This window comes from Lampetra planeri, chromosome 30 (assembly GCF_965212315.1).
Source record: "Lampetra planeri chromosome 30, kcLamPlan1.2.h2, whole genome shotgun sequence".
In the NCBI taxonomy this organism is placed as follows: Eukaryota; Metazoa; Chordata; class Hyperoartia; order Petromyzontiformes; family Petromyzontidae; genus Lampetra; species Lampetra planeri.
In genome coordinates, this window is record NC_136136.1 from 9848574 (window position 1) to 9872351 (window position 23778).

Consider the following 23778-nt stretch of genomic DNA (forward strand, 5'->3'; position numbering starts at 1 on the left):
TGTCAACACCTCCAGCCCATGGTGGACCAGTGTGTTGGTCCTAACTGGATCTACGAATGGCTTAGGAGAGAAAATATGTTGCAGCGGTCAAGTGGCCGGTTCCTTTTGGCTTTTCTGGCTCTCAATTTCTGCCGTGACATGGGGGGGAGCCCCAACGCTTGACTATCACCTACAGCTAGCGAGCTTAGTTTAGCTGTGATGGAGTCGCACTTGGTACCGGCGGCAGCTGTCGTTCTCTACAGAGCATGCTCGAAGTCACCGAAAAGCTGGAACGACTAAGGGCAACAAGAAAAACGTCGGGGAGGGAGAGGCGTTGTCTTGGCCAGTCCTCGACACAGCTCACACCTGAAGGAGCTGTCGCTGGCACGGCGGCGTAACGAGTCCCAACGGTCACTTGACCGAGGAGAGAGGGGAAAAATAAACCTGGCACGGTTAGTTCACCTAGAAAAACACGCAAACAACTTGGCACACTTGAGAACCGCCTGCCAGTGACACGGCGCACTGCAACCAACGAGCACTGACTGACTGACAGAGAGCCAAGTCACAAATTGGCTGAATGTACCGTTACAAGAGGGACAGACGCCCAAATGGCTCCTGCGGGTTGTGTTGCCAAGTTCACGTTTTCGTAGTTTACATAACACGGCAGCCATAATCTATTAACATTCTATTTATTGACAGTATCTAGTACAGCACATTTATTTATTCGCTATTTTTGTTTACCTTTTCGATAAGGAAATGTAAAATATTCTTCAGATATCAGTCTTTGGTATGAAGACTGTACTCGTATTACTGCAGTAAATCGATGCTTATTAATAATATTTGCAGCAGCGTTGTTTAATGATTAAAGATGACTTCAGCACTCAGCTGTGCACGGAGTTGTGTACTCACCTACATGGATGATTCGATGATAAATACATGATCCCTTGTACAAGAACACCCTCTTTCAGAGAGGCCTACATAAACCCTATCCATATTTGTCTCAACTCGGATTGTTTTCCCGTTTCATTACCTTGAAGTGACTATCACGTACACGTTTGTAACATTTAAAATAGTGATAAATCGATTAAAATTCGAGCGAAGATTGGTTTTCGTCTTATAAGCTATTTCAAATGTTCACTCATTTCCATGCACTTGTAAATCGTGACTAACACTCGAGGTTTGCGAATATCGAAAATACACGTAAACAGAAATTGTCACAAATTTTAAAATAAAGCAATCAGCTGTTAGAAATAAAAACCCATTTAACACAACTCGACCTGTCATACATCTAAGGAAACATTTTTTTAAAGAATATTCGAATGTAACCCGTAAGGCAGGGCGGCAGCAAGCCGTGTGGATGTACACAGAGGGCAATTTGTCTAATGGGGCCTCAAGTGACAGCAGGGACAGCAGCAGCAGTCCAGACTCTAAGCCTCTTTATAGCTGCGTGTGATTAATCCTGCACGCTTATTGCGGCCAGGGATTACTCAGTAGGCCACGTGTACATGAGCGCCTCCCGTATTGCTACTCCAATGCCCAGCTTCGTGACCGTTTCTTCAAGGAGGGCTTCTGCCAAGTAACGCGAGGTGTTCGCAGCGGAGGCCCATGATTGATCCGCATATATGAATCAGAATCAGGTTATTTATTTCTACTGGAGGAATACGATGAGCTATAAAGCTCTTTTTCACAGAGGTCCAGGTGGGGCGGGTAAGAACGTTACAACAACAAACAATAGAAAACACGATAGCAGTGCAAAGTTCAAGAGAGGTAAATAAATCACCCAAGAACACACAATACAACGAAAAACCATCCCCATCCCATCAGGAAAAGCCCACTGAGGTTTTAACTTATTTTTCAGAAGCAACCTGGCCACAAATGATAACTAAAAGTGGCTTATCATGTGGACATCTATAGCAGCAAAATAATCGAAATAAACTTTATGCATGTTTATTAAATGTGGAGGGAAAACCCGGAGAAGCCCAAGCACGTGGTGAAAATAAGTAACTTTTAAACTTCATTCGAAGCTTTCGTGACTGTAGGAATTACTCTTTGATTCTTTCTGTAAAGTCACGTAGAAAATAAAATAATAATAGAATACGACGTTTCGGTTGCAACACAAGCAACCATCATCAGGTAAGAATGAATGATAAAACACAGACACGGAAACAGCATAGGCAGACACACATTCAGAGAGAGACACACACAAAGACACACCGAGCGAGACACACACCAAGACAAACAGAAGGAAAACGAATCTGTGCCGAGGCCTTAATTAGAGAGAGGGGGGAGGGGCCGGGGCCATGAGAGAGGACTGGGGAGGCGGGACCAGCCGACAAATGAGGGGAGTCACCAGGTGAACTACAGATGCAAAACCAATCAAGCACAAAATCCCGATATGTCCACATACATAGCAGCTAAATCAAGTGACTTATTAGAAACGTAAGGTTACCTTCGCGATACTAAACTAAACTATTACTCCATCTTTTTTTTTACCAGATAGGGCCCACTGCGCTATATAACTCTTTTTCAGAAGTGACCTGGCCACATATGATAGCTCAACGAAGTGGCTTATATCAGCCAAATACTCTGGTCGCATGTCTCTAAATGTGTAGGGAAAACCCGAGGACCCAGAGAAAAATGCAAGCGACCCTGGGGAGAACATGCAAACTCCAAATATACAGACGTCATGGTCGGGAACAAATCCACGACCTCCTGCATACCAGGAGAGGTATTTAACATCTTGCCACAGATTCTATCGATCACCTGAATGTCCCTGGGACATGAGAGCAGTCGCTTGTCAGTAGGGAACTCTACCAGGACTCAGCCAAGAGACCCCCGTGTCCATCTCCATCCCAAACGGGAGATCCAGAAACGCCTTGGGTCCCGTGTGTATCCATCCACGAGTGATCAAGTGTGCAAAAATAAGAAGACAATTTTCCTTCACCTCGCCTGGAAAACAGGAGGTAGTGGACTTGATCCTGGCCCTGATGTCAGCTGTATATTTGGAGTTTGCGTGTCTCTCTCTTCCCGTGGTTGCGTGGATTTTTCTCCGGGTCCTCAGGTTTTTCCCTCCACATTTAGAATCAGCACGCGTTTAGAGTATTTGGCTGCTATACATTTCCACATGATAATAAGCCACTTCGTTGAGCTTTCATTTGTGGCCAAGTCGCTTCTGAAATCAAGTTGTGTAGTTCAGTGGGCCTTAACTGATAAAAATAAATAAACAATTCAGTTTCGGTTTACTGCACATCACCCTGCAGCCAGCCACTTAAAAAAAAATTCTGTAAACTCGGTCAATTGGTAACAATATTAGGAATGCATCGGGATATGAGCCTCGTCCTGATGTGCGATGTGTCTATATTCCATATGTAGCCACGAGATGGCAGCAGACACTGCACGGCCCCGTGTGTGATTCTACAAACAAAGCCTTCGTTTGGGTGGCGCCGAGTATTGGGAACCGACCATATAAGGGCTGGGTCATGAAGGGCGGTTGTGAAATAATGAACATTTATATTCAACTTGAGTCTCTGAATGCTAAGGATTTAGATATATATGGGAAACAGTACTACAGTTTGTGTAAAGGTATATAAAGCATATCTTACCTGGCACATCATAATCATCAATAAAACCTCCTCCAACGTCAGCCAGTCTGATCGTTCCCCGTCTCATGATCTTTAACCAAGATGTTTCCCTAAAAAATATGAAAACATGCGTATTATATTATTTATATGACCAGATAACAGCCGATTGAGATGCACGTGGTAGGTGTGCATCAGCTATGTCCTGTCCGGCTGTAGTTGAATTGGGGCATGGTAACTCTCATAAAGTTGATCTTACGTGAACAATGTTTTCGTATAAAGTTACGCATGAAGACATGTCGGATAATAGGAATAACTTTTTCCAGCGCGACTGTTCTGATCCGATAAAAAAAAAACTTTGGTGGATATAGAAATAATCGAGGCGTGGTTAAGACGAGTTCCGCTGGAGCAGGTGGCTTTGTTGAATTCATTAAGTTTGTTGAGCCAGTTGGCCAGGATTGGGCATTACCTTAGCCCACCACTTTTCGCGCAGGCAATTCGCGAGCACAGACTAACTGTTTCTAACCTCACCTACCATTAAAACTAACAATAACATATTTTATAATCACAGTTAAGAGACAAACAACATACGGTATATACTATTACAAATAATGAAAGCGAGATTTTAAAAATGTTAAACTCAAAAGCTCATCAGGTACTAAACTGGCTACCCATATGGCTGACCAGGGGTGCACGATGACGTAAAGTGCCGACGTATGCTTAAGACAGCAAGTTAAAGGCGCAGCCCTGCAATGACTTGCCCATGAAACTTCTGGCGGAAGGTCCTCCACCAGAGGTAGCTCAGGAGAGCCCCCTCGATCCCAGTGTCACTTTCGCCGAGAAGACAACGTCCGTGTGAGGGGCCGCAACGCATTTGAAACCATTGGGGGTTTGACAGCAGCACGATGATGACGACGATGGGGCGGTGATTTCACGATTTGTGTATTTTCAGGGGCTGCACCCAGGGCCACCAGGGGCCGCCAGTGGCCCGCGGGCCTAGCAATGAAGAACGCTGCTGTCGAGGCAATTTGGTCTTTCGCCTCTTGGTCTACTTTGCCACGCTGGATTGGAAGAGGTGGCTGGCTCTACCCCCAATTTTAACCCACCACACGCGACCTGCCATTCAACAGTCGTGGACCCATTCTTGTTGCTGGGTGGACAGAGACTGTGGCGGAAATTTCGGAGCGTGCCCAACTACAGCCGCCGTGCCGGAGATCAAATCTAACCGGTAACTTGTCGATTGCAACTCCAGCGCCGCTAACCACCACGGCAGCATCCACGGGTGCCTGGTGTAGAGAAGGTCGTGGGTTTGATCCCGACCCTGACGCCTGTATATTTGGAGTTTGTGTGTCTCCCTCCCTGTGGTCGCGTGGATTTTTCTCCGGGTCCTTTGGTTCCCCCCCCCCCACATTTAGAATTAACATGTGTTAAGAGTATTTGGCTGCAATACATTTCCACGTGATAAGCTACTTCGTTGAGCTATCATTTGCGATAGCCAGGTCGCTTAATAATAGCTATAAAGCTCAGTGAGTGGTCCTTACCTGGAAAAATTAGTTTTTTGTTTGTGTAGTTTATCCCTCAGATCTGCTTCGTAACAATGAGATACAATTCCAAACACTTCCCAGCTTGATCTCTGCCTGCAACCATGCCGCTTTCCCTCAGGAAGGCCAGGATCAAAGTATGAAAAATAAGAATAGGTTTTACTCTTCCTGGCAATAAACATGTGTCAACATGTTCAAATACCAAATAGAAACCCGTTGCAAGGAATCAACTCTGCATTCACCACATGTACTTGTGGTGAACATGCAAACAAACATGCTCGGATAATATGGCATTATCTTTTAGACTGTTCGGCCTACACCCAGGGCTGGATTAAGCTAGTGCGGGGCCCGTAGCATATGTTATAAAGGGGCCCTAAATAAAATAAAAACACGTAAATATTAAAACAAACTTTTAACTTGCATAGTCAAGTAATTGTATTTTTTCATTTGCTATACAGCCAGATAATACGACAAATCGCTAACCTTAAAAACCCAGTCGTTCATAAAAGTTGAAGGGAGTATAGTACTATAGTAATAGAGCAAGTGCAGAATCATTGAACCGGAATTGATAGCTTGAAAGCATTTAGCGCGGGGCCCTTGAAAGTGCGGGGCTCGTAGCAACTTGTGCTGCTGGGATAATCCGGCACTGCCGACACCAGATAAAGCCTTCTTCATGTCCTCGTCTCACCAGTGCCAGACGAGACAACGCCTATAGGCGAACAGCAGACTTGATTCCTTACAAAGGGGTTGCTATTTGGTGTTTAAAAATCTTAACACCTGATTTAAAGCTTTCGTGACTGCAGGGATTCATATTCTTGGTTCTTTCGGTAAAGTAACGTAGAAGGGAAACAATAGGAATACATAAATAAATAACTATTTCCCTATCTTTTTTTCCCTTCGACGTGACTTTACATAAAGAACCAATACTATCTTAACACATGTTTTATTGCGAGAAAGGGTAAAACCTAATCTTATTTTTGACGCTTTGATACTGGCAGAAAGGTCCCATGATATAGCTGCTCACCTCGAGCTACAAATGCTCTGATACGTGTGGCATTGTCTTCGTGCTGCTGTTCACATTGAGGCAGTGGGTTTGATGCGTATTCTTGAGAGAGCAGACATTCTCGTTGGGGGTTGAGCCTTTAAACTTCCAACGAAACTCGAGACTGTTTACCGATCCCGGGGAAGACGAAAATGAACGTGAAAATCAACATTATTATAATGGCGGATGCATTTTTATTGTGACCTGGAGAGACATTGTCCCGCTATTCCTCAACAGGAGTCGTGGCCGACCGTACAAGACACCACGTTAATGTTTCATATTGAAGGCAGCGCGAGCCGACATGTGAGAATCATTCTGGGTTTGTTTTGTCGTATGCAGCAGCTGGCCATTGGAGGTGGATGGAGTGGTGTTGCTGATGGACGCTAACCAGCGAGTCGAGAACAACATCTTTTGCCTCCGTGGGTGTGGACGCGATCGTGAAATTCGCTCCTGGGCATCAGCTGGAGGGTGCCAGCGACAACGGGAGGTAGCGGATCAACGCACACGAGCAATGAATGTGTCAAAAATAGATACCCTGCTCGTCTGTGTAGGATGTAGTTGATTTGCTTTTTAGCTATTCCCGGCCGTCAGTCCAAACCCGCTTGGATGTACACAGATCGTAATTGAAATAACCTATATTTGAAGTTTTCGTGACTGCAAGGATCCATACTCTTTGGTTCTTTCGGTAAAGTCACGTAGATGAAAAATAAAAATTGAAAATAATAAAATGAAAATAACTAAATTAAATCACGACGTTTCGGAGGCAACATAAGCTTCCGTCATCAGGTAGTAAATAGTTATTCACTACAGTAATTTTGCTGTGGCTGTTCCATCTGATGACGGAAGCTTGTGTTGCCTCCGAAACGTGATTTAATTTAGTTATTTTTTAAAATTTTCATCTACGTGACTTTACCGAAAGAACCAAAGAGTATGAAATAACCTTGAGCGTTGTGGTGTCTGGAGATGGCGACGTGGCTCCCGGGATCTAATACAATGTCAGTTGCACTAAACTGGGACTGTTAAGTTCCTGGTCTTGAATATGGGTATCAGCCACACATGGTTAATGCAGGTTATCAAGTGGTGGAGTTTATGGTTATTACTTACACAGGAAATCCAGTGACTCCACACAAAATAAATCGACTTGGTCTGTTACTTTATGCATTATAGACCTACTCCCAAGTACGAAACATGTTGGTTTGATATCCATGTCCCACTTCTTGCAGGACATACAATGGGTGCACCCAGTGGTGTGGATATAACGTCTTGTAGGATTGCAACATTTCCAGACGGCTGCTCTGCAACACAAGGTGGTGCACTTCTAACCGGAGTTGGGAGTAATTACGAAACGCGGAAAATTCTTCATCTCGTGATAAACAACGGGACGCCGAAAACCGCAATCGAAATCTGGGGAAATCGTTACAATACGTAAACACGTCGTGACATCCAGGGTGCAATTGAACTTCTCCCAATGTACGGCCCCACTCTGCCTCCCTCTCCAACTACCACGACGCTGGTGAGTGAGCCGTCGCTGCCTGGATGGATTGTTTTGTTGTCCTTCACCCCCCCCGCACTTCCGATTAGCACGGTTGGCCACGTACGGTGTGAAAAAAGTTCTACATACGTATATACAAGGGGGCGAAAACACACGCTTAGAGGTCTTGAGTTCAGTATACAAGTTTTATTCCCGAATAGTGTTCCCATTGACCCAACTCTTGTCAATGCCATTCATTACAAAATAAAACAAAAATAACCCTCTATACTTATTACTGGAAGAAACAACCGTATATGTATTCTTATTGAACAATTCCAAAAAAGTCAAATGTTAAATCTCAAATACAATTCAGAAAAAACAGAAATCCCTTTACCGAAAGGTTCATTAGAAAAAAAAACTCTTTATTCGGCATGCGTCTCAGACGTTGAATTTGAGAAATTCATCAAAAAAAACTCTGAATCCCTGCCCTTCATACCTTGCATAGATAACCAAACAGCAGAACCACCATTATACAGCACGCCCTCCAACAAACGCAACGTTATGCTGTGTGTATCAAAGTCTTAGTCTATAAAAATGTATTTCCAAATAAAATATATGTACACCAAATATTTTTAGGTTATTTTCTTAACGCAGAACGATAAATAACTCACCATGATTGTTTTTTTACAACGAGTTTGTGTTTTTATATTCTGTAATATAAACTCTTTTTGGTGCTACGAGCACACATATAGCCACGCAGTGTTCCATTTTTTTAAACCAATGTCGCCTGATCGGAGGTTTCACCTGCAGATCCTGAAGGCTCCAGTCATTGCATTTATAGATATTTAGGGTTTGGTAATGTACACTGGAGGTTGCGTGATGGTCAGAGGTCAACTCAATACATCTACCTTGTCATCTCTCCACAGTCGACGAGTAACACGCTCTGTGGGCAGTCAACTTTGTTTGAGAGACTTGTTCCTGCCATGGACATGGAGAGTTCACCACCACTGGCTTAGGGAGGTGACGGAGATAAGCAACGGTACTATGCAATGTGATAAACGGATGGAAATAAATCGTTGCAGTGAAGCCTGTTTTTGTTGGTTGTTCGGCTAGTAATTTTTAATCAAATTTCTGGTGAACGTGTTGATGCCTCCATTTACCAACTATGGCACGATTCGCCGAGGCAATGCACTTGCACTATACTGTAAAAAAATGCCAAGCTGGAACAAAGTGGCGATGCGCATCTCAGCTGGGGGCCCAGAGCTGGTGGTGGAAACAAGTTGAGCACAAGCGTTGCTTGAGAGCCACCGAGAAGGGAGCGAGTGCTCTTACCGGTGCAACGACAGTGGTCGTGAAATGTGGTATTTGGTCACAGCTCAGTAGCATGGCTTGAAATGAAGGTTGGTAAAGCTGACGCGGGAAGGGAGGAGGGGGCTGGGGAGGCGGTGAGCTTTAGAGGGGAGTCGGAGGAGGCGAGCTCAGGCAGCAAGTCGGAGAGAAGGGGAGGTGTGAAGGGTTGGGGGTCAACTCAACCGTTCATCTCTCCACGGTGAAGGAATTAACACCACTTTGTGGGAGGTCATTGGTGCTTATCCTTTGCTGAAAACACGGACAACGTGGAAAGCCAGATGTGAGGAGAAATGATATGTTCCGAGATTAAGCTGGCTTCCGTATCTTAGATAAATGAGACTATTAAGCCCTTTGTGAATATACTGCTTTCTTTTTTAGAATGTTATTTACCAGGTGAAGCCCATAGAGCTATTAGTTATTTTTCAATGACGACCTAGCCACACATGATAGCTTATCGACGTGGCTTTTCATGTGGGAATTTATAGTAGCAGCCAAATAATCTAAACGCATGTTTCTAAAAGTGGAGGGCAAAACCGGAGGAACCCGGAGAAAAATCCACACGACCATGTGGAGAGAACACGCAAACTCCAAAATTTATAGGTATTGTCAGGGTCGGGATCGAACCCACGACCTCCTGCATACCAGGGGAGAGAGATAACATATCCTCTCCACTGCTGGAGGACGTTGTCCCAATGAGCATATGCATGCTGATCGTTCCATCTGACCAGGTGTATTTCCTCCCTTGGGGGGGCTTGTTTGATGCTTTCGTAGGAATGTAAAAAATTTCGACTACTGGCCCTGGGGCACCAATGAACATGAGTGCAGCTCCACCACTGACTTGTGCAGGGCGACGCGGTGGTAACTTTAAACCGCTTTCCCTGGCTGCATGGCGTGGCGGTTCGAGTGTTCCACTCGCAGTTATAGTGACGCTAGTTGAGATCACGTTTGACAGGTTTGACTCCGAACACTGTCAACATCACCCTGGGTCCATAAAACGAGTAACACTTTGTGGGAAGTCAGCAAAAAGCAGCAGTTCTACATTGAGATTATCCACAGCCACAAGGACATGGAACTTCTCGCACTGGCTCAGGACTGCCAACAGGGTGGGTGGTGGGTCCCACCTCAACGAACCTTTTAGTGTGCGAACACTGACACTTTTCAAACTAAATGACCTAATGGGTACTGGACATAGACAGTGTCTGCGTTCAACACGGAGTTAAAGTAGATGGCTGGAGGCAGGCCTTGCTGGATGGCACATCAATGTTTAGCCCAGGTAAACAAAGCACTGTGTAATTGCCCACGCTTCATATTGCTCCAACAGGCCTGTGGTTGGGGAAGCACTAAGTGAATATGGAGAAGAATGCACTGGTCACTCCGACACAACCGCCACGAGGACGAGACGTTTCACGAGGTGCTGGCAGAATGGTGCACAGGATAAGAGGGGTAAAGTTGGCAACAGCAGAGAGAAGCGTCCACATTGCCCATGCTGTTTATTCACTAACAAACTTACTCAGATCTGCCCATCTCCTGAACCCCATCTGTCCCATTCTCCCTGTCGGCGCTCGTCCACACGCACCTCCAGCGCTCGTTCGTTAATTCCCGCGGCCTCACATTTGCTCGTCGATGACGAGGTCGGAGTCGATGAAGACCATGTCTATCTCTTCGTCACACCACGTGTCCGGGTGAACAGCGGCTCCTCCCTGCGCACTCGGCACCAAGGCAATCGAAGCCTGCTGCTGGGTGCCGACGACGACGCCACCACCGTCGATGCGCGCGTTACCAACGCCATCTATTGCGCCGCTGCTGTTTTTGCCGCCGCCGGCTCCACCCAAGTAGGGGGGCACGGGGGCGGCCGTGTGCGCGTTGGCGCACGAGTTGGCGGTGGCGTTGTGTGGCCGAGCGTTTGGCGCGTGGACGCTCGCGAGTGACGGAGGCGGCCGCTGCTGCAACGGGGGCTGCACAGAGGCAACTCTGACCGCGCCAGCTGCTGCCGTTGCTGCGATCGTGCCAATGTTTCTGAATTCGGCGGGCGGATGAGCGTTGCCGGCGTGCACGCTGCTTGCCGAAGACGGCGGGTGGGCTGCTGTTGCTGCCGCCGCCGCCGCCTGCGCGGTGGCCGTCGCCTTGCGAGCCGCCTGTCGCTGCTGCTCCTCCTGCTGGCGGTGCGACTTCATGTGCGCGTTGCGGCTCTTCACCTTAGTGAACACCCTGTGTGCGCGTAGGTTGGTCAGTCACAAGAAAAGTGCACGCGCGCACACGATCATGCGGACGGCCGTACACGTGACCGCGCGTACGGCCGCGCCTATCCACACGCAATTGAAGGCATGCTTACACGCAACCACACTCGGACACACATGATCAAACTACAAACTATTTTAATTTGAGCAGGTAAGGCCCACTGAGCTATATAGCTCTTATTCAGAAGTGACCTGGCCACAAATGACCGCTCAACAAAGTGGCTTATCACGCGGAAAATTATAGCAGCCAAATACTCTAAAAGCATGTTTCTAAATGAGGGAAAAACCCGAGGATAAGGAGAAAAATCCAGGTGACCACGGGGATTACATGCTGACTCCAAATATGCAGACGTCAAGGTCGGAATCAAACCCACAACCTCCCGTATACCAGACGAGGTAGTTAATATCCCGCCATCATGGTACCTCATGATCACAACAAATATGATCAAATGTATGCGTAGGCTCAAACAACCACGATTCATAATTGGTTTCTGGGTCAGATCGTGTAAGTAAAATGTGTTTCGTAAACCCTCTTCTGCCCAACACAGCCAATTAATAATGTTGTCACATGATGAACAAAAGTGCCGATGTATTGCTGCCTCAGCAGCACACTGGTGTGGTGGGGAGCAATGTCACAATATTTAACAACTGGATATGATGTTTCGATAATAGTTAGAACCAGCAACATCAGGCAGTAGCCAGAATTATGAAGACGTCTTGAGTCTTTGGAGGGGACCATGTCCAACACACACTACTGAAGCGGTAATACATTGCCACTTTTGTTCACGTGATAACTTTATAAATTGTCTGTCGGGTGGACGAGTGTTTACGACACGTTTTACTCACGCGATCTGACCCAAGAATCAATTATGAATCGTAATATTGGTCGCGAAAGTCTACGTGTTAAAAGTACACTTCAACAAGTATATGTATACAAAGATCACGTGTATGCACAAAAACATACAAACACATGTCTTACACACGTCTACACATACACATACACACACGACGACATATACGATTACACACAAATCCACAGCATACGCACAAAGACAAAAAACACAATCAAAACAGACCTTACAAAATCCACATGCGCACACGCAACACACGACTGGACACATTGCCATGAACTCGCACTCTCTAAATACTTGTCTTATTCATATTCTATGGTTCTTTTGATAAAGTTACGTAGAAAAAAAACAATAAAATAATAAAAATATCACGACGTTTCGATCGCAACACAAGCGGTCGTCATCAGGAACAGGGAGGTTAGCCTCTGAGGGCAAGCTGTTTATAAAGGTTTAGAGATGGGCGGAGCAACTAATGTTAATGTAGGAGAGGTCTCCGACACTGGCAGGAGGTTTACACCAATCAAAGAGCTCTTTGCAGTCACGAAAGTTTTAAGTCAAAACTTGTCTTATCCAAAAGGCACTTCTCATAACTGACAATGGCACCCATGTCATCCTTCAGGGCAGCATTCTCACTAGCACAGGCAGCCACTATGTGGGCAGTGGAATACCTCCCTTTACGAGCGACGCGAGAGCGAGCGCCGTCTACTACTAACGCGCGCGTGTCGGGGCGGCCTCACGCACTTGCCGCACTCCTTGCAGGGGAAGATCTCCGTGCCGTCCTCGTCGTAGTGACACACGGCCATCGACGCCTTGGTGCGGTTCGACGACGAGGTCTTGGTGCGAGGCCCCGTGTACGCGACGGACGGCGCGGGAGGCCGGGGAGCCCTCACCGTCACCGTCATCGCCACGTGCTGCTGCTGCTTCTGCTGCTTCTGCTGCTGCTGGTGTTGCTGCTGGTGCTGCTGCTGGTGCTGCTGCTGGTGGTGCTGCTGGTGCTGCTGGTGCTGCTGCTGGTGCTGCTGCTGCGTCAAGGTCGGTAGCCTGGGCCCAGCAAGGTGCGTGGCCGCGTGTACGGGGGATAGCCGGGGCTGCGCCGCCGCCGAGGGGGGTGCGGTGTTGGAGGGGGGCACGGGCGTGGGGTGCTGGGCCCGTTCTGCCGGGGCCGGCGGCTGCGGTGGCGCTGGGTTGGGCAGCCGTATTGGGGGCCCACGGAAGGGAGGGGGTGGCGGTATGGCGGGCGGCCCGGGTTTGGCGAGGCCGGTGCGGAACGCCAGGTCGATGCCACCGTGCACACGGGCGTGGCCGTTGAGCGCCTGCTTGGATGGAAAGATCTGGGGAAGGGAGGGCATCCGGCAGTGTGAGTGGACTCCTGGCGCTGTTTGTGCTCGTGTGTAGCGTGTAGCACGGCGGTTAGCGCGCTGCGCTACGATCCCCGGCGAGCAGAGTTCGAATCCTGCTCACAGCCAACGTTGGTGACGAATATCTGAACCGGTCCTAGGCCTCCCCTAGGTCGACTCAGCCTTAAATGAGTACCTGGTACGGTGTGTAAATATCACTACTGGGGAGACAAAAGCGACCGAGTGTGGTGTTTCGCACACAACAATGCCCTCATGTGCCATGCCGGCCATAATTATGTGCCCATTAACACCACTTGCCCCAACAGCTTGTGCAAACTAAATGTAGGATCTTTGTGTGTGTGATAAAGTGTGCTTCTGGGCACTACAGCAGCAGAAAACTGCAGCCTCACACTTGCTTCTTTTGACTAGTGCCGGCCCGTGACAGCGACCCCCTGAGGAAGGTAGCCAGGCTTTACAGACCACTACCAACACTCATCAGGATGAGCAAGTGTCAGGCCGGCATTTTCTGTAGCAGCCAGAAGTACGATTATTACATGTGGTGACGTATGTATGTTGAACTTCTTTCACACCGTACGTAGCCAACCGTGCTAATCGGAGGTGAAGTGCAACAAACTAAACACGCGCCACGTGCCCATCCGCTATTTTCGTGAACGCGTGTGCACACGCAGAGCGCGCGCGCATTTTCTGCATTTCTCACCGCCCCACAGCGTGGCACGTCGCACGTGAACGTCGTGGCGGCAGCGGCAGGAGGGGGGGGCGGCGGCAGAGGGTTTGCGGCCACCGAGGTCCGGGAGCCCCGGTGCGAAGCCATCACCTCCCCTTCCTCCTCCTCCTCTTCCATCACCGACGACGACGACGTGGGAGACGATAGCGACGGAGAGGGGGACGAGGACCGCCCAAGGTCGTAGCCGCTGCTCTCCAGCTCCTCCTGAAATGACAAGCGAAGCCGCGGTGGTTTTTTGACGTTGCACTTTCGCGTCAGCGAACACCAGGTGAACCTCTATGACCGCTGGTGGGCCATATCCGCGACTTCAATTCGCACGGCCTAGCACTTCACACAATGGCCCACAAAACGATGCTTTCTGTTCATCGCTGGACGCATCTTTTACTGGTAACGTGGCATTTCTTATTGCAGCACGGTGACTTTTAAGTAGTGCAATCGTCTCCACCATTGACTCACCGACCTATAAACTGTCCTGATTTCTGTCTGAGACCTTACAACCATTCACTGGTAATACCACCTCCACTGTACGTAACTCAGCTCACTTGGTATCGTTAATTAAGGACATTTCACCATCTCCAGGTGATTTGCTCGTTAGTTTCGATGTAGTCTCTTTCTTTACCAAAGTTCCTGTGCCTGACACCATTGCAATCATTGAAGATTTGGTCCAACAAGGCCCTGGTGAGACACTGCCTCACCAACACTTACTTCACCTGGAATGGAACACTCTACAAACAAGTTTAAGGAACCCCAATGGGTTATCCCTTATCTCTAGTTGTGGCCAATGCTTTCATGGAAAATTTTGAGACAGATGCCATCCAGACATCCACTCTACATCCGTCCTTGTGGAAGAGGTACGTAGTTGGCACTTTCGTCATCTGGCCACATGGCCCGCTAGCACTGAACCAATTCCTCAACCACATCAATTCCATACACCCAGCTATCAAATTCACCATGGAGGTGGAAAAGGATGGTAAGCTACCATTCTTGGATGTTTTAATCGAAGAGAGACCAGATGGCTCAATGGGACACTGTCTACAGGAAAGCCACCCATACGGATGCCTATCTAAAACCTGACTCCCACCACCATCCAGCTCAGAAGAATTCCCTCATCAAACCTCTACACCATAGAGCTCGATGTATTTCCAACCATCATCACCTAGCCAGTGAACTGGAAAAAGTACACCAAGCTCTCAAGATGAATGGATATTCAGACTACACGATCTGTAAAACTATCACCCCAACCGTTGGGAAAGAACCATCTGAGGACCCAATCAAAACCATCACCTTGCCATACATAGCAGGAGTCACCAAAAATATTTCCAAAATCATGAGCAAACACAAGATCCAGGTTCGATTTAACACAGTACATACAATTCGTGATCTGATCCCATCTGTGAAGGATGTGATCCCTGACATGCAATACCGCGGTGTCTACAAACTAAGCTGTGTCTGCGGCAGTAGTTACATTGGGGAAACTAAGCGACATGTCTCACGACCATGTTGGTGAACATAAGGCAGATCTGAAACACAGTAGGACCAATACCTCGGCCGTGGCTGATTATTGTTTTAATGCGGTGGGCTCACACGAAATTGATTTCTCTAAGATGAATGTACTTTGCAAACCCACTGACTATCAACAAAGATTAGTTCATGAAGCCATGCATTTATACAGACACAATTTCAACCAAGAAGATGGGTACAAACTGAGCAATCATTGGAATACGTTATCAACCACTTTAAGTCATAACTGGCTGTGATGTTCCCATCCTACCACCTTCCAATGTTAGTTGTTATTTTCGGCTCTCCGATTTTACATTAACATGCTGATCTCTCACGTTAACATAGCAACCTCAGCGCGCTCGCCGTGGAGGCCGCTCACCGATTTTATATCAACATGTTCATTTTTACCTGGCAGCCCTTCAATTGCTGGAAAACCAACCACCATCGCGGTCGTCGCCCACCACTTACATTAACATTAGCTGCCCCGCCCATGCTGCTGACATTTAGGCTATGCCAATTTCAAACCTTTTATAAACAGTTTGCAGTTAGAAGCAAACCCACTTTTCCTTATGACGACCGCTTGTGTTGCGATCGAAACGTCGTAGTTTTTTGCTATTTTCTTTGAACCTATCTTCGTGACTTTACCGAAAGATCCAAAGAATATATAGTTCTGAACGCACAGTCAAAAACGCACACAGTCCTCGTGTGATCAACGTTTCAACTAAAGTGTGGTTGATCATCAAAGGTTAGAATTATAAGGTTCCCCCAGTCAAAATGAATCCCTGCTCAAAAGGAGGTGCGGCCCTGCTCATCGATGTTTGCATCAATTGGACTAGTTGTAGAAATTCCACGATCCCATGGCGGGCCCCACCGATGAGAATGCCACTGCTGTGCTGCCAACTGATTGTTATTTCCCCAAATGTACATCGGTCTTCTCTTTATACTCTGGTTGCCGCCCACATTGGCCAAACATCCCAAAGCAGGAATCTCCTGAAAAAGTATCTTGGGACTCAGCGAGGCTTTCCTGGCAAAGAAAACGGCATTGGCATTGCCATTACGATTGTTAATACTTTACATGCCCACCCATCAATCTGGCAGTTTTTAGAGTGTAACGTGTTATGAACCTGATGACCCAAGTACGAGTCCTGGCCCCGGCTAACATCAGTGGTAAGTGAACTGGTGCTGGGCTCTCCCCTTCACCAACCCCACACTGACGTGTGGGGTCAAGTCCCATCGAACAACTCCCAACGATCGACGCAGGGCGAGGAGGCATTCACTCGGCAGGCGACTGACAAAGAGCTGAAAACCATCGAGGTGTTGATACTCCTCTAACCGTACACAAGTGCAAACAGATCCAGCCCACCCCGCTCACCATGTCGCCGGGGCGCATGCCGCAGAACCGCGTGTGGTGTCGTCGGAACTTGATCACCTTCTTCCAGGTGTAGTAGTACTCGACGCACTGTGCCACCGTCTTGTTCTTAATCTGGAGGCAATGAGCGTGGCGCGCACGTGCCGTTAAGAGCAGCAGCGCTCACACATCTAGCGTGCTGGAGATCGGGGGGACATACGTTTGATACGTTTTGTCTATGTTTTATGCGTGTGGTTTCTTCTATTATATTTTGTATTTATAAAGCGCCTTTCACCAAGGTGCTTAACAATGCTTGTTGACTAAAGAACAAAATGGAAAGATAAGGGATGGAGGATCGGGTAGTGACTAGGGTGGAGGGAGCGAGGTGGAGGCTACGGCAGTGGAGGCATTAAGGGCATTAGGTGGTGGTGGTAGGGGTAGCGGAAGAGGAGGGGGAAAGGCAAGAGAACAGAGATAGCACCGGTGGGCAGTGCGAAAAGAGGAAAGTGAGGAGGGGGAGTCGCTTGTGGAAGAGTTTGTTTAGACCAGTCGAAAAACAAACCAAGGGCCCCTTTCCACTGACATGAGTGTTGTAATATCACGATTGTAATCTAATCAGTCTATGAAGACCGCTAAAATGTTATTTTTTCTACGTAGAAAAATATGCAGATGTCATTCAGTCATTCGTACATGATTCAGGCATCGAATCATGTGTGCCAAAATCAATTTACGTTTCGGTAAATTATATATAAATTAGTTCAAAAGCCAGATACTGGAATAAAATCGAAACTCAAAAGTAATACAATTCATCGGGTCACTAGGGGGTTGAATCTTCCCATGCCCAACTATAAATAAAACTGTTGATGAAGAAAACCCAAGCACATATTTGCTATTCACCACACTTCATCAAGAGAGTTAATAGCTAAACGATATGTTCCAGCCTTTACAGATTACACTACATGTTAGTGTCCTGTTTAAAGTCTTCCAGACGTACTACCACCTCCAATTAGCACGATTTGGCTACGTACACGATGTGAACCAAGTTAAACATACATACATATAACAGGGGACATGGAACGCTACAGCATGCGAGCAGACACACGCGCACCTTCTTGTGCACCAGGATGAAGTCCTTGTTGTGAGCAGCGATTGCCTTATAAAAGAGCTTCTTCTCCAGCGGCGTCCAGTTGTCCGACCCTGCAAGTGGTGCGAGGTGATAATCAATGACCCATTTCACGAGCAGCCAGCACAATAAGTTCACATTGGCTGTGCTATTACAGAGAGATTAACCCCACGATGCGGATTTGTCCACGAATGACTGGCTCAGGGCTGTCAGGCTGCATGTAGGCGCTGCCTCGAACTCCAGGCATGGAGACACTTGATGACTTGAACCTGTTTGTAATGCGATGATGTACACTGTGTGTTTGTGGATAGGTAGGACTAGGTGTCGCTACAACGATTACATTACTTTATATTAATCCAGTCATCTCACACATGATATATTGTTGTCCCCCACCCCCGCACCTCCAATTAGCATGATTGGCTACAGCCCGCACGAAAGAAGTTCAACATACATACACAGAACGGCACTCCAGTATTCTGTATTGCGATGGTGAATGCCACTGCTTTATATTGATAGATTGGTAAAGGTGGTGCCGCGACGATGGCAGCACGCAATCAGGCTGCGAGTTAAATCCACGTTGGGAGTGAACTCGACCCATCATCCCTCTGTAGGGATAAATTGAGGACCAGTGTGTGGAAAGCAGCGGTTGATCTTCCAGAGAGCCTGAATTTCCACCGCTGGTTCAAGGACCCCCCCCCCCCAACACTCGTTTGCAGCTGGGAAACGACTCTGACTGTGCATTACTCTTAGGAATGTCACGGCGATGTATCAATGCATCTGTTTAAGAGCGATCCTAATGCTCATGGTACAAGTAGAATATTAGCAATTTGTGCAAATTACATGCAAATGGCACAATGTGATCCATACACTTAGGCGAACTGAGCAACAACAACTATAAACACGTGAAAAAATAAACCCTCAGTGAGATAGTGAAATAATGGAAAGAATGCATCAAATCTTGATTGGAATTGCGACCAGGAATCATGAAAATCTATTTAATTGCTGGAGTATTCACTGTCAAATGCCTAATAAGTGTAACACGACCCAAAGTCTAACGTGGCAGTGTTTTGTATCGAGTATGAACATATTAAGAAGCTGTGGGCAGCAGCCCGTAGATCTGCATGGCAGTAATTGGTGCATAATAGCATTCATGCAGTGATACCCAGCGATCTTCATATGAAGCATTTTGCACCTTGATGCCGTCAAAGAAAAGACGCACAAATGTATTTACGCTGAACTTCTTTCGTACCGTACGTAGCTAACCATGCTAAACGGAGGTGCGGTGGAGGGGGGGGACGACGACAACAAAACAATCCATCCAGGCAGCGACGACTCGCTCACCAGCGTAGTGGTAGTTGGAGAGGGGGTCAGAGGGAGGCAGAGTGGGGCCGCGCAGCAGGAGAAGTTCCATTGCAGCCTGGACACGTGCACACGCACGGCACACGCGGAGGAGGAGATGACACGCGCAACCGTTACAGCAGAGGTGGGGGAGCTGACAGCATGCGGGGGGGGGGTATTCCGCTTCGTTTTATACAGCCTGTGGCCACGTGGGGCTTACCACTTTAAAAGGCCGGCAAACGACATTCATCGGTCACTGCAAGCAAACCAAGCTTGATCGGACAATAGAGGAGAATAGTTTTGGCGTGGTAACACCACGTTTCTCATGTTAGCACGCTCAGTTATTTCTGTGGGCCAAATACACCTCAAATCTTCATTGTATATGGAACCGTGGCCATACGAGGCTGACTACGTGCAAACGACCCACAATCGGGACTTACTGAAAGGATCTTAGTCACTCTGATTGGGCATTAGAATGGACTATTTTCTATCTCGCAAGGACCTCTTGAGGTGACAGAAGTGTGACTGCAGTGCGTTGTAATGTTGCTCACCCAAAGGTTTTTATTAAAGTCATATTATGCCTTTCCCTACCCCTGCATTATATGCTGCTGTGGGGAAAGTGTGTTAACTCCCTGGCCTAACAACGGCAATACAATTTGCATCTGACTCAATTTATCGTGAATGAAAGACGCAACCCAAAAAAACAAACAGATGCTGTCTTGTAGATACACACCTAGGCTGTGTCACGCAATGTCCAACAGGCGTTTGAAGATTCATAAATGAGAAAAAAAAGTCGAAAGTTAAAGCCACGTGGACCTTCAGACTCACTGCAGCCGGCGCCGTCTAGTGGCGACACAGCCATGCTGGAGGCCCCTCACCTCCACCCACGAGCTGGTGGCCCCTGACCCCGGCTACGTCCATGACAGGTGGTGGTGCATGCTGGAAGCCTCCCCAAGTTAGTCTAACGGAGCCCACCGCATGCCGGGAGATTTGAAGCCCATTAGGGTGGCAACGGCCTTGCAGCCCAGAGACCCAGGATGAGAGGCAAAGCATTCGGTTTCTTTGTTCACGCAAGAAGGCTTTAACTGCTGTGTTTTGGTGAGGCATCATCAGCCTTGGTGCAAATAACAAAAAATAAGGTCTCCTGTCCAATGTCACTCGTCCTTACAACCCCGAACTTCTCTGGCTCGAGGGCCCCGGTGCAGTTGCACTGCCTGCACACTTGGTAGCTAAGCCACTCACCCAATATTGTTTTGGTTGGGTCTTCCATTCAGGAGACTGGGACACTGATTCTCCCTGATTAATCGGTTGTCTATGGGCTGTGTGTCGAGGAGGTGGGGAGTGGTAGTGTAGTGGTTAGCAAGCGATGCTACGAACACGGTGACCCGAATTTGATTCTGGCTCAAGGCCATCAGTGACGATTATCTGAATACCTTCTGGGATTCCCCTAGGTCGACTCAGTCTCAAATGAATACCTGGTGCGATGTGTAAACATCGCCGCTCGAGAGACAAAGGCAGCCGGGCATGGTGCTGGCCACCCACCCACCCCCTTTGCTGCCGTGCCGGCCTTCATAAGTGCTCGCAAACAGCACTTGCCCCAACAGTATGTTAAAGGCTATATGGGGACCTTTGTATGTATGTTCAACTTCTTTCACTCCGTACGTAGCCAACCGTGTTAATCGGAGGTATGAGGCGGGCACTGTGTGTGTGTGTGTGTGGGGAGGGGGGGGGAGTACGGGACATGAGGAGGAGGGGGGGGGGGGAGGAGGAGCCGCACCATGACATCTCCATGGGAGCGGTGCAGGCAGTGCAGCGCCAGCTCGCGATTGGTGCCACCACCTGGCAGGGCGCTGGAGCACGCGAGGTTCAGCACCTGCTCCACTGCAGCACACAGAGACAAAGACCCCCCATGTAGCCTTAACAGACTCAATCTTGACTTAAAGCTTTCGTGACTGCAGGAATTCATATTCTTTGGGTCTTTCGGTCAAGTCACGTAGATAGATTAAAAGAAAATAACGTGTTAAAAGTACACTTCCACATGTATATGCATACAAAAATCACGTGTATGCACAAAAACATACAAACACATGCCTTACACACGTCTACACATTCATACACACACGACCACACATTCGATTACACACAAATCTACGGCATACGCACAAAGACAAAACAGACCTTACAAAATCCACACGCGCACACGCAACACACGACTGGACACTTTGCCATGGACTCGCACACTCTAGATACTTGTCTTATTCATATTCAATGGTTATTTTGGTAAAGTTACGTAGATAGAAAATAATAATAATAATAAAATAATAAAAATAAAGTGAATAAAAAACAATAAAAATATCACGACGTTTCGATCGCAACACAAGCGGTCGTCTTCAGGCACCTATCGACGTGACTTTACCTTAACAGACTGTTGGGGGAAATGTTGTTAGCAAGCACCTATGAAGGCCGACACAGCGCAAGAGAGGTTGGACGCCAGCACCACGTCCGACCACCTTTGTCTCCCGAGTGGTGATGTTCTTACACACCGTACCAGGTACACATTTGAGGCTGAGTCGACCAAGGTGAGGCCCAGGACTGGTTTAGATAATCACCATTGGTGTTGCCCGTGAACGGGGATCAAACTCGGGTTATCAGATTTGTAGCGCAGTGCGCTAACTGCTACACTGCCGCTCCCCACACACGTGTTCACGTACACATAAGCACAATCATCCACACCAATACAATAATATATACGCAATTATACAAGCATACATAGCAGCCGAACAAAGATACAGGCACACACGCGTATAACAACTACAACAGCTGCCATTTGTCACTAAGTGACAGTGACGTCACCACAGCGCACTTTGAAGCCACGTGAAGTGTTGATGGCATCCTTGACACTTCACGCGCGCACACTCCCACGCACATGCAAGTACTTACGCACAAATGAGCATATATGCACCGACTTGCACACAAGCAAACATACACATGTACAAAGGACAATGTTACCCCCCTATAGCCTTATTGACTGTGAAAGCCAAGTGCCGTTAGTGAGCACTTATTAAGGCTTGCACACAAGGGGGTTGAGATATGGCCAGCTCTGGATCCAACCAACTTTGTCACACCGCAGTGCATATTTACACAGCATTGAAAGCTGAGTCAGCTAAGGTGAGGCTCAGGATGGGTTCAGACAAACCATTCGCCACTGCGATTGCTCGTGGCCAGGAATCAAACCCCGATTGCTGATCTGTGCACAAACCTCAGCACCATTGCTCCATATTCACAACCAAACATGTGCACACAACGCCACGCACCTTAGCATACAAGCAAACACAAATACAATGATTCCCCGTGTAGCCTTTAACAGACGGTTGGGGAAAGTGCTGTTAGTGAGCACCTTCAAAAAGGCCAGCACGGCACAAGAGGCGTGGGTGGCTAACACAACGCCCAGCTGCCTTTGTCTCTCCAATGCTGAGGCTGAGTCGACCTACCCAGGACTGATTCAGAGAACCATCACTGGTGGTGGCCGTGAGCAGGAATTGAACCCGGGCCGCCAGGTTCGAAGCACAGCGTGCTAACCACTGCTCCACCGTTCCCCATACATGAACAAAAGACAAAGATCCCCCGTATAGCCTTAACAGACTGTTGGGGCAAGTGCTGTTAGAGAGCACCTATGAAGGCCGGCATGGAACATGAGGGGGTTGGTGGCCAACACCACGCCCGGCCGAATTTGTCTCCCGAGTGGCGATGATTTTATACACCGTACCAGGTACTCATTTGAGGCTGAGTCGACCTACAGGAAGCCCAGGAGCGGATCAGGTAATCGTCACTGGCGTTGGCTGCGAGCGGGAATCGGACTCGCGTCGCCGGGTTCGTAGCGCAGCGCACTAACTGCTCTACTACTGCTCCCCACAACAAGAACACATATGAACACGAGGGCTCCAGCAGACTGCACGAGTCAGCCCAGGGAACCACCACCCGGGCAGCAAGCAAGCGAGCGAGCGCCCATCCTCGCAGCGAGCAGCAGTCACCTTCGGCCATCGTGTCGGGCTTCGCGAGGTCGGGCCACGGCTGCCACACCATGTGGGCGGGGTGCTTGTCCTTCTCCACGAGCCGCTTATCACGCAGATGGGGGATGTCGGCCTGGAACGCGGGCCCGATGTTTATATGACTGCACACAAAGACAAAGATCACCCGTATAGCCTTAATGGACTGTTGGGGCAATTGCTGTTAGCGAGTAGCACATATGAAGGCCGGCACGATACACGAGGGGGTTTATTTAACTTTTATTAATTTTAATTTTTTTTACCTACGTGACTTTACCAAAAAAACCTAAGA

General features: G+C 47.9%; 1 protein-coding gene and 1 long non-coding RNA gene across 6 annotated transcripts in view; one reads left to right on the forward strand and one right to left on the reverse strand.

Moving 5' to 3' along the window:
* The first annotated feature begins 4565 nt into the window (after positions 1-4565).
* Positions 4566-7647, forward strand: LOC144728955 (uncharacterized). The gene is made up of 3 exons (XR_013587580.1): positions 4566-4785; positions 6480-6627; positions 7364-7647. It is a non-coding gene; the product is annotated as an uncharacterized LOC144728955 (long non-coding RNA).
* Positions 7648-7803: 156 nt separating this feature from the next.
* Positions 7804-23778, reverse strand: part of LOC144728954 (uncharacterized) — an 80861-nt gene continuing 64886 nt past the window's right edge. For all 5 annotated transcript variants that reach the window (XM_078608740.1, XM_078608741.1, XM_078608737.1 and 2 more), the window contains 8 exons: positions 23472-23611; positions 21218-21321; positions 19444-19519; positions 18088-18176; positions 17004-17114; positions 14105-14335; positions 12791-13380; positions 7804-11169 (listed from right to left, as the gene is read on the reverse strand). In XM_078608740.1, the coding sequence (XP_078464866.1) occupies positions 10569-11169; positions 12791-13380; positions 14105-14335; positions 17004-17114; positions 18088-18176; positions 19444-19519; positions 21218-21321; positions 23472-23611 (1942 nt within the window). In that variant the 3' untranslated portion in view covers positions 7804-10568. The remainder of the gene's footprint in view (positions 11170-12790; positions 13381-14104; positions 14336-17003; positions 17115-18087; positions 18177-19443; positions 19520-21217; positions 21322-23471; positions 23612-23778) is intronic.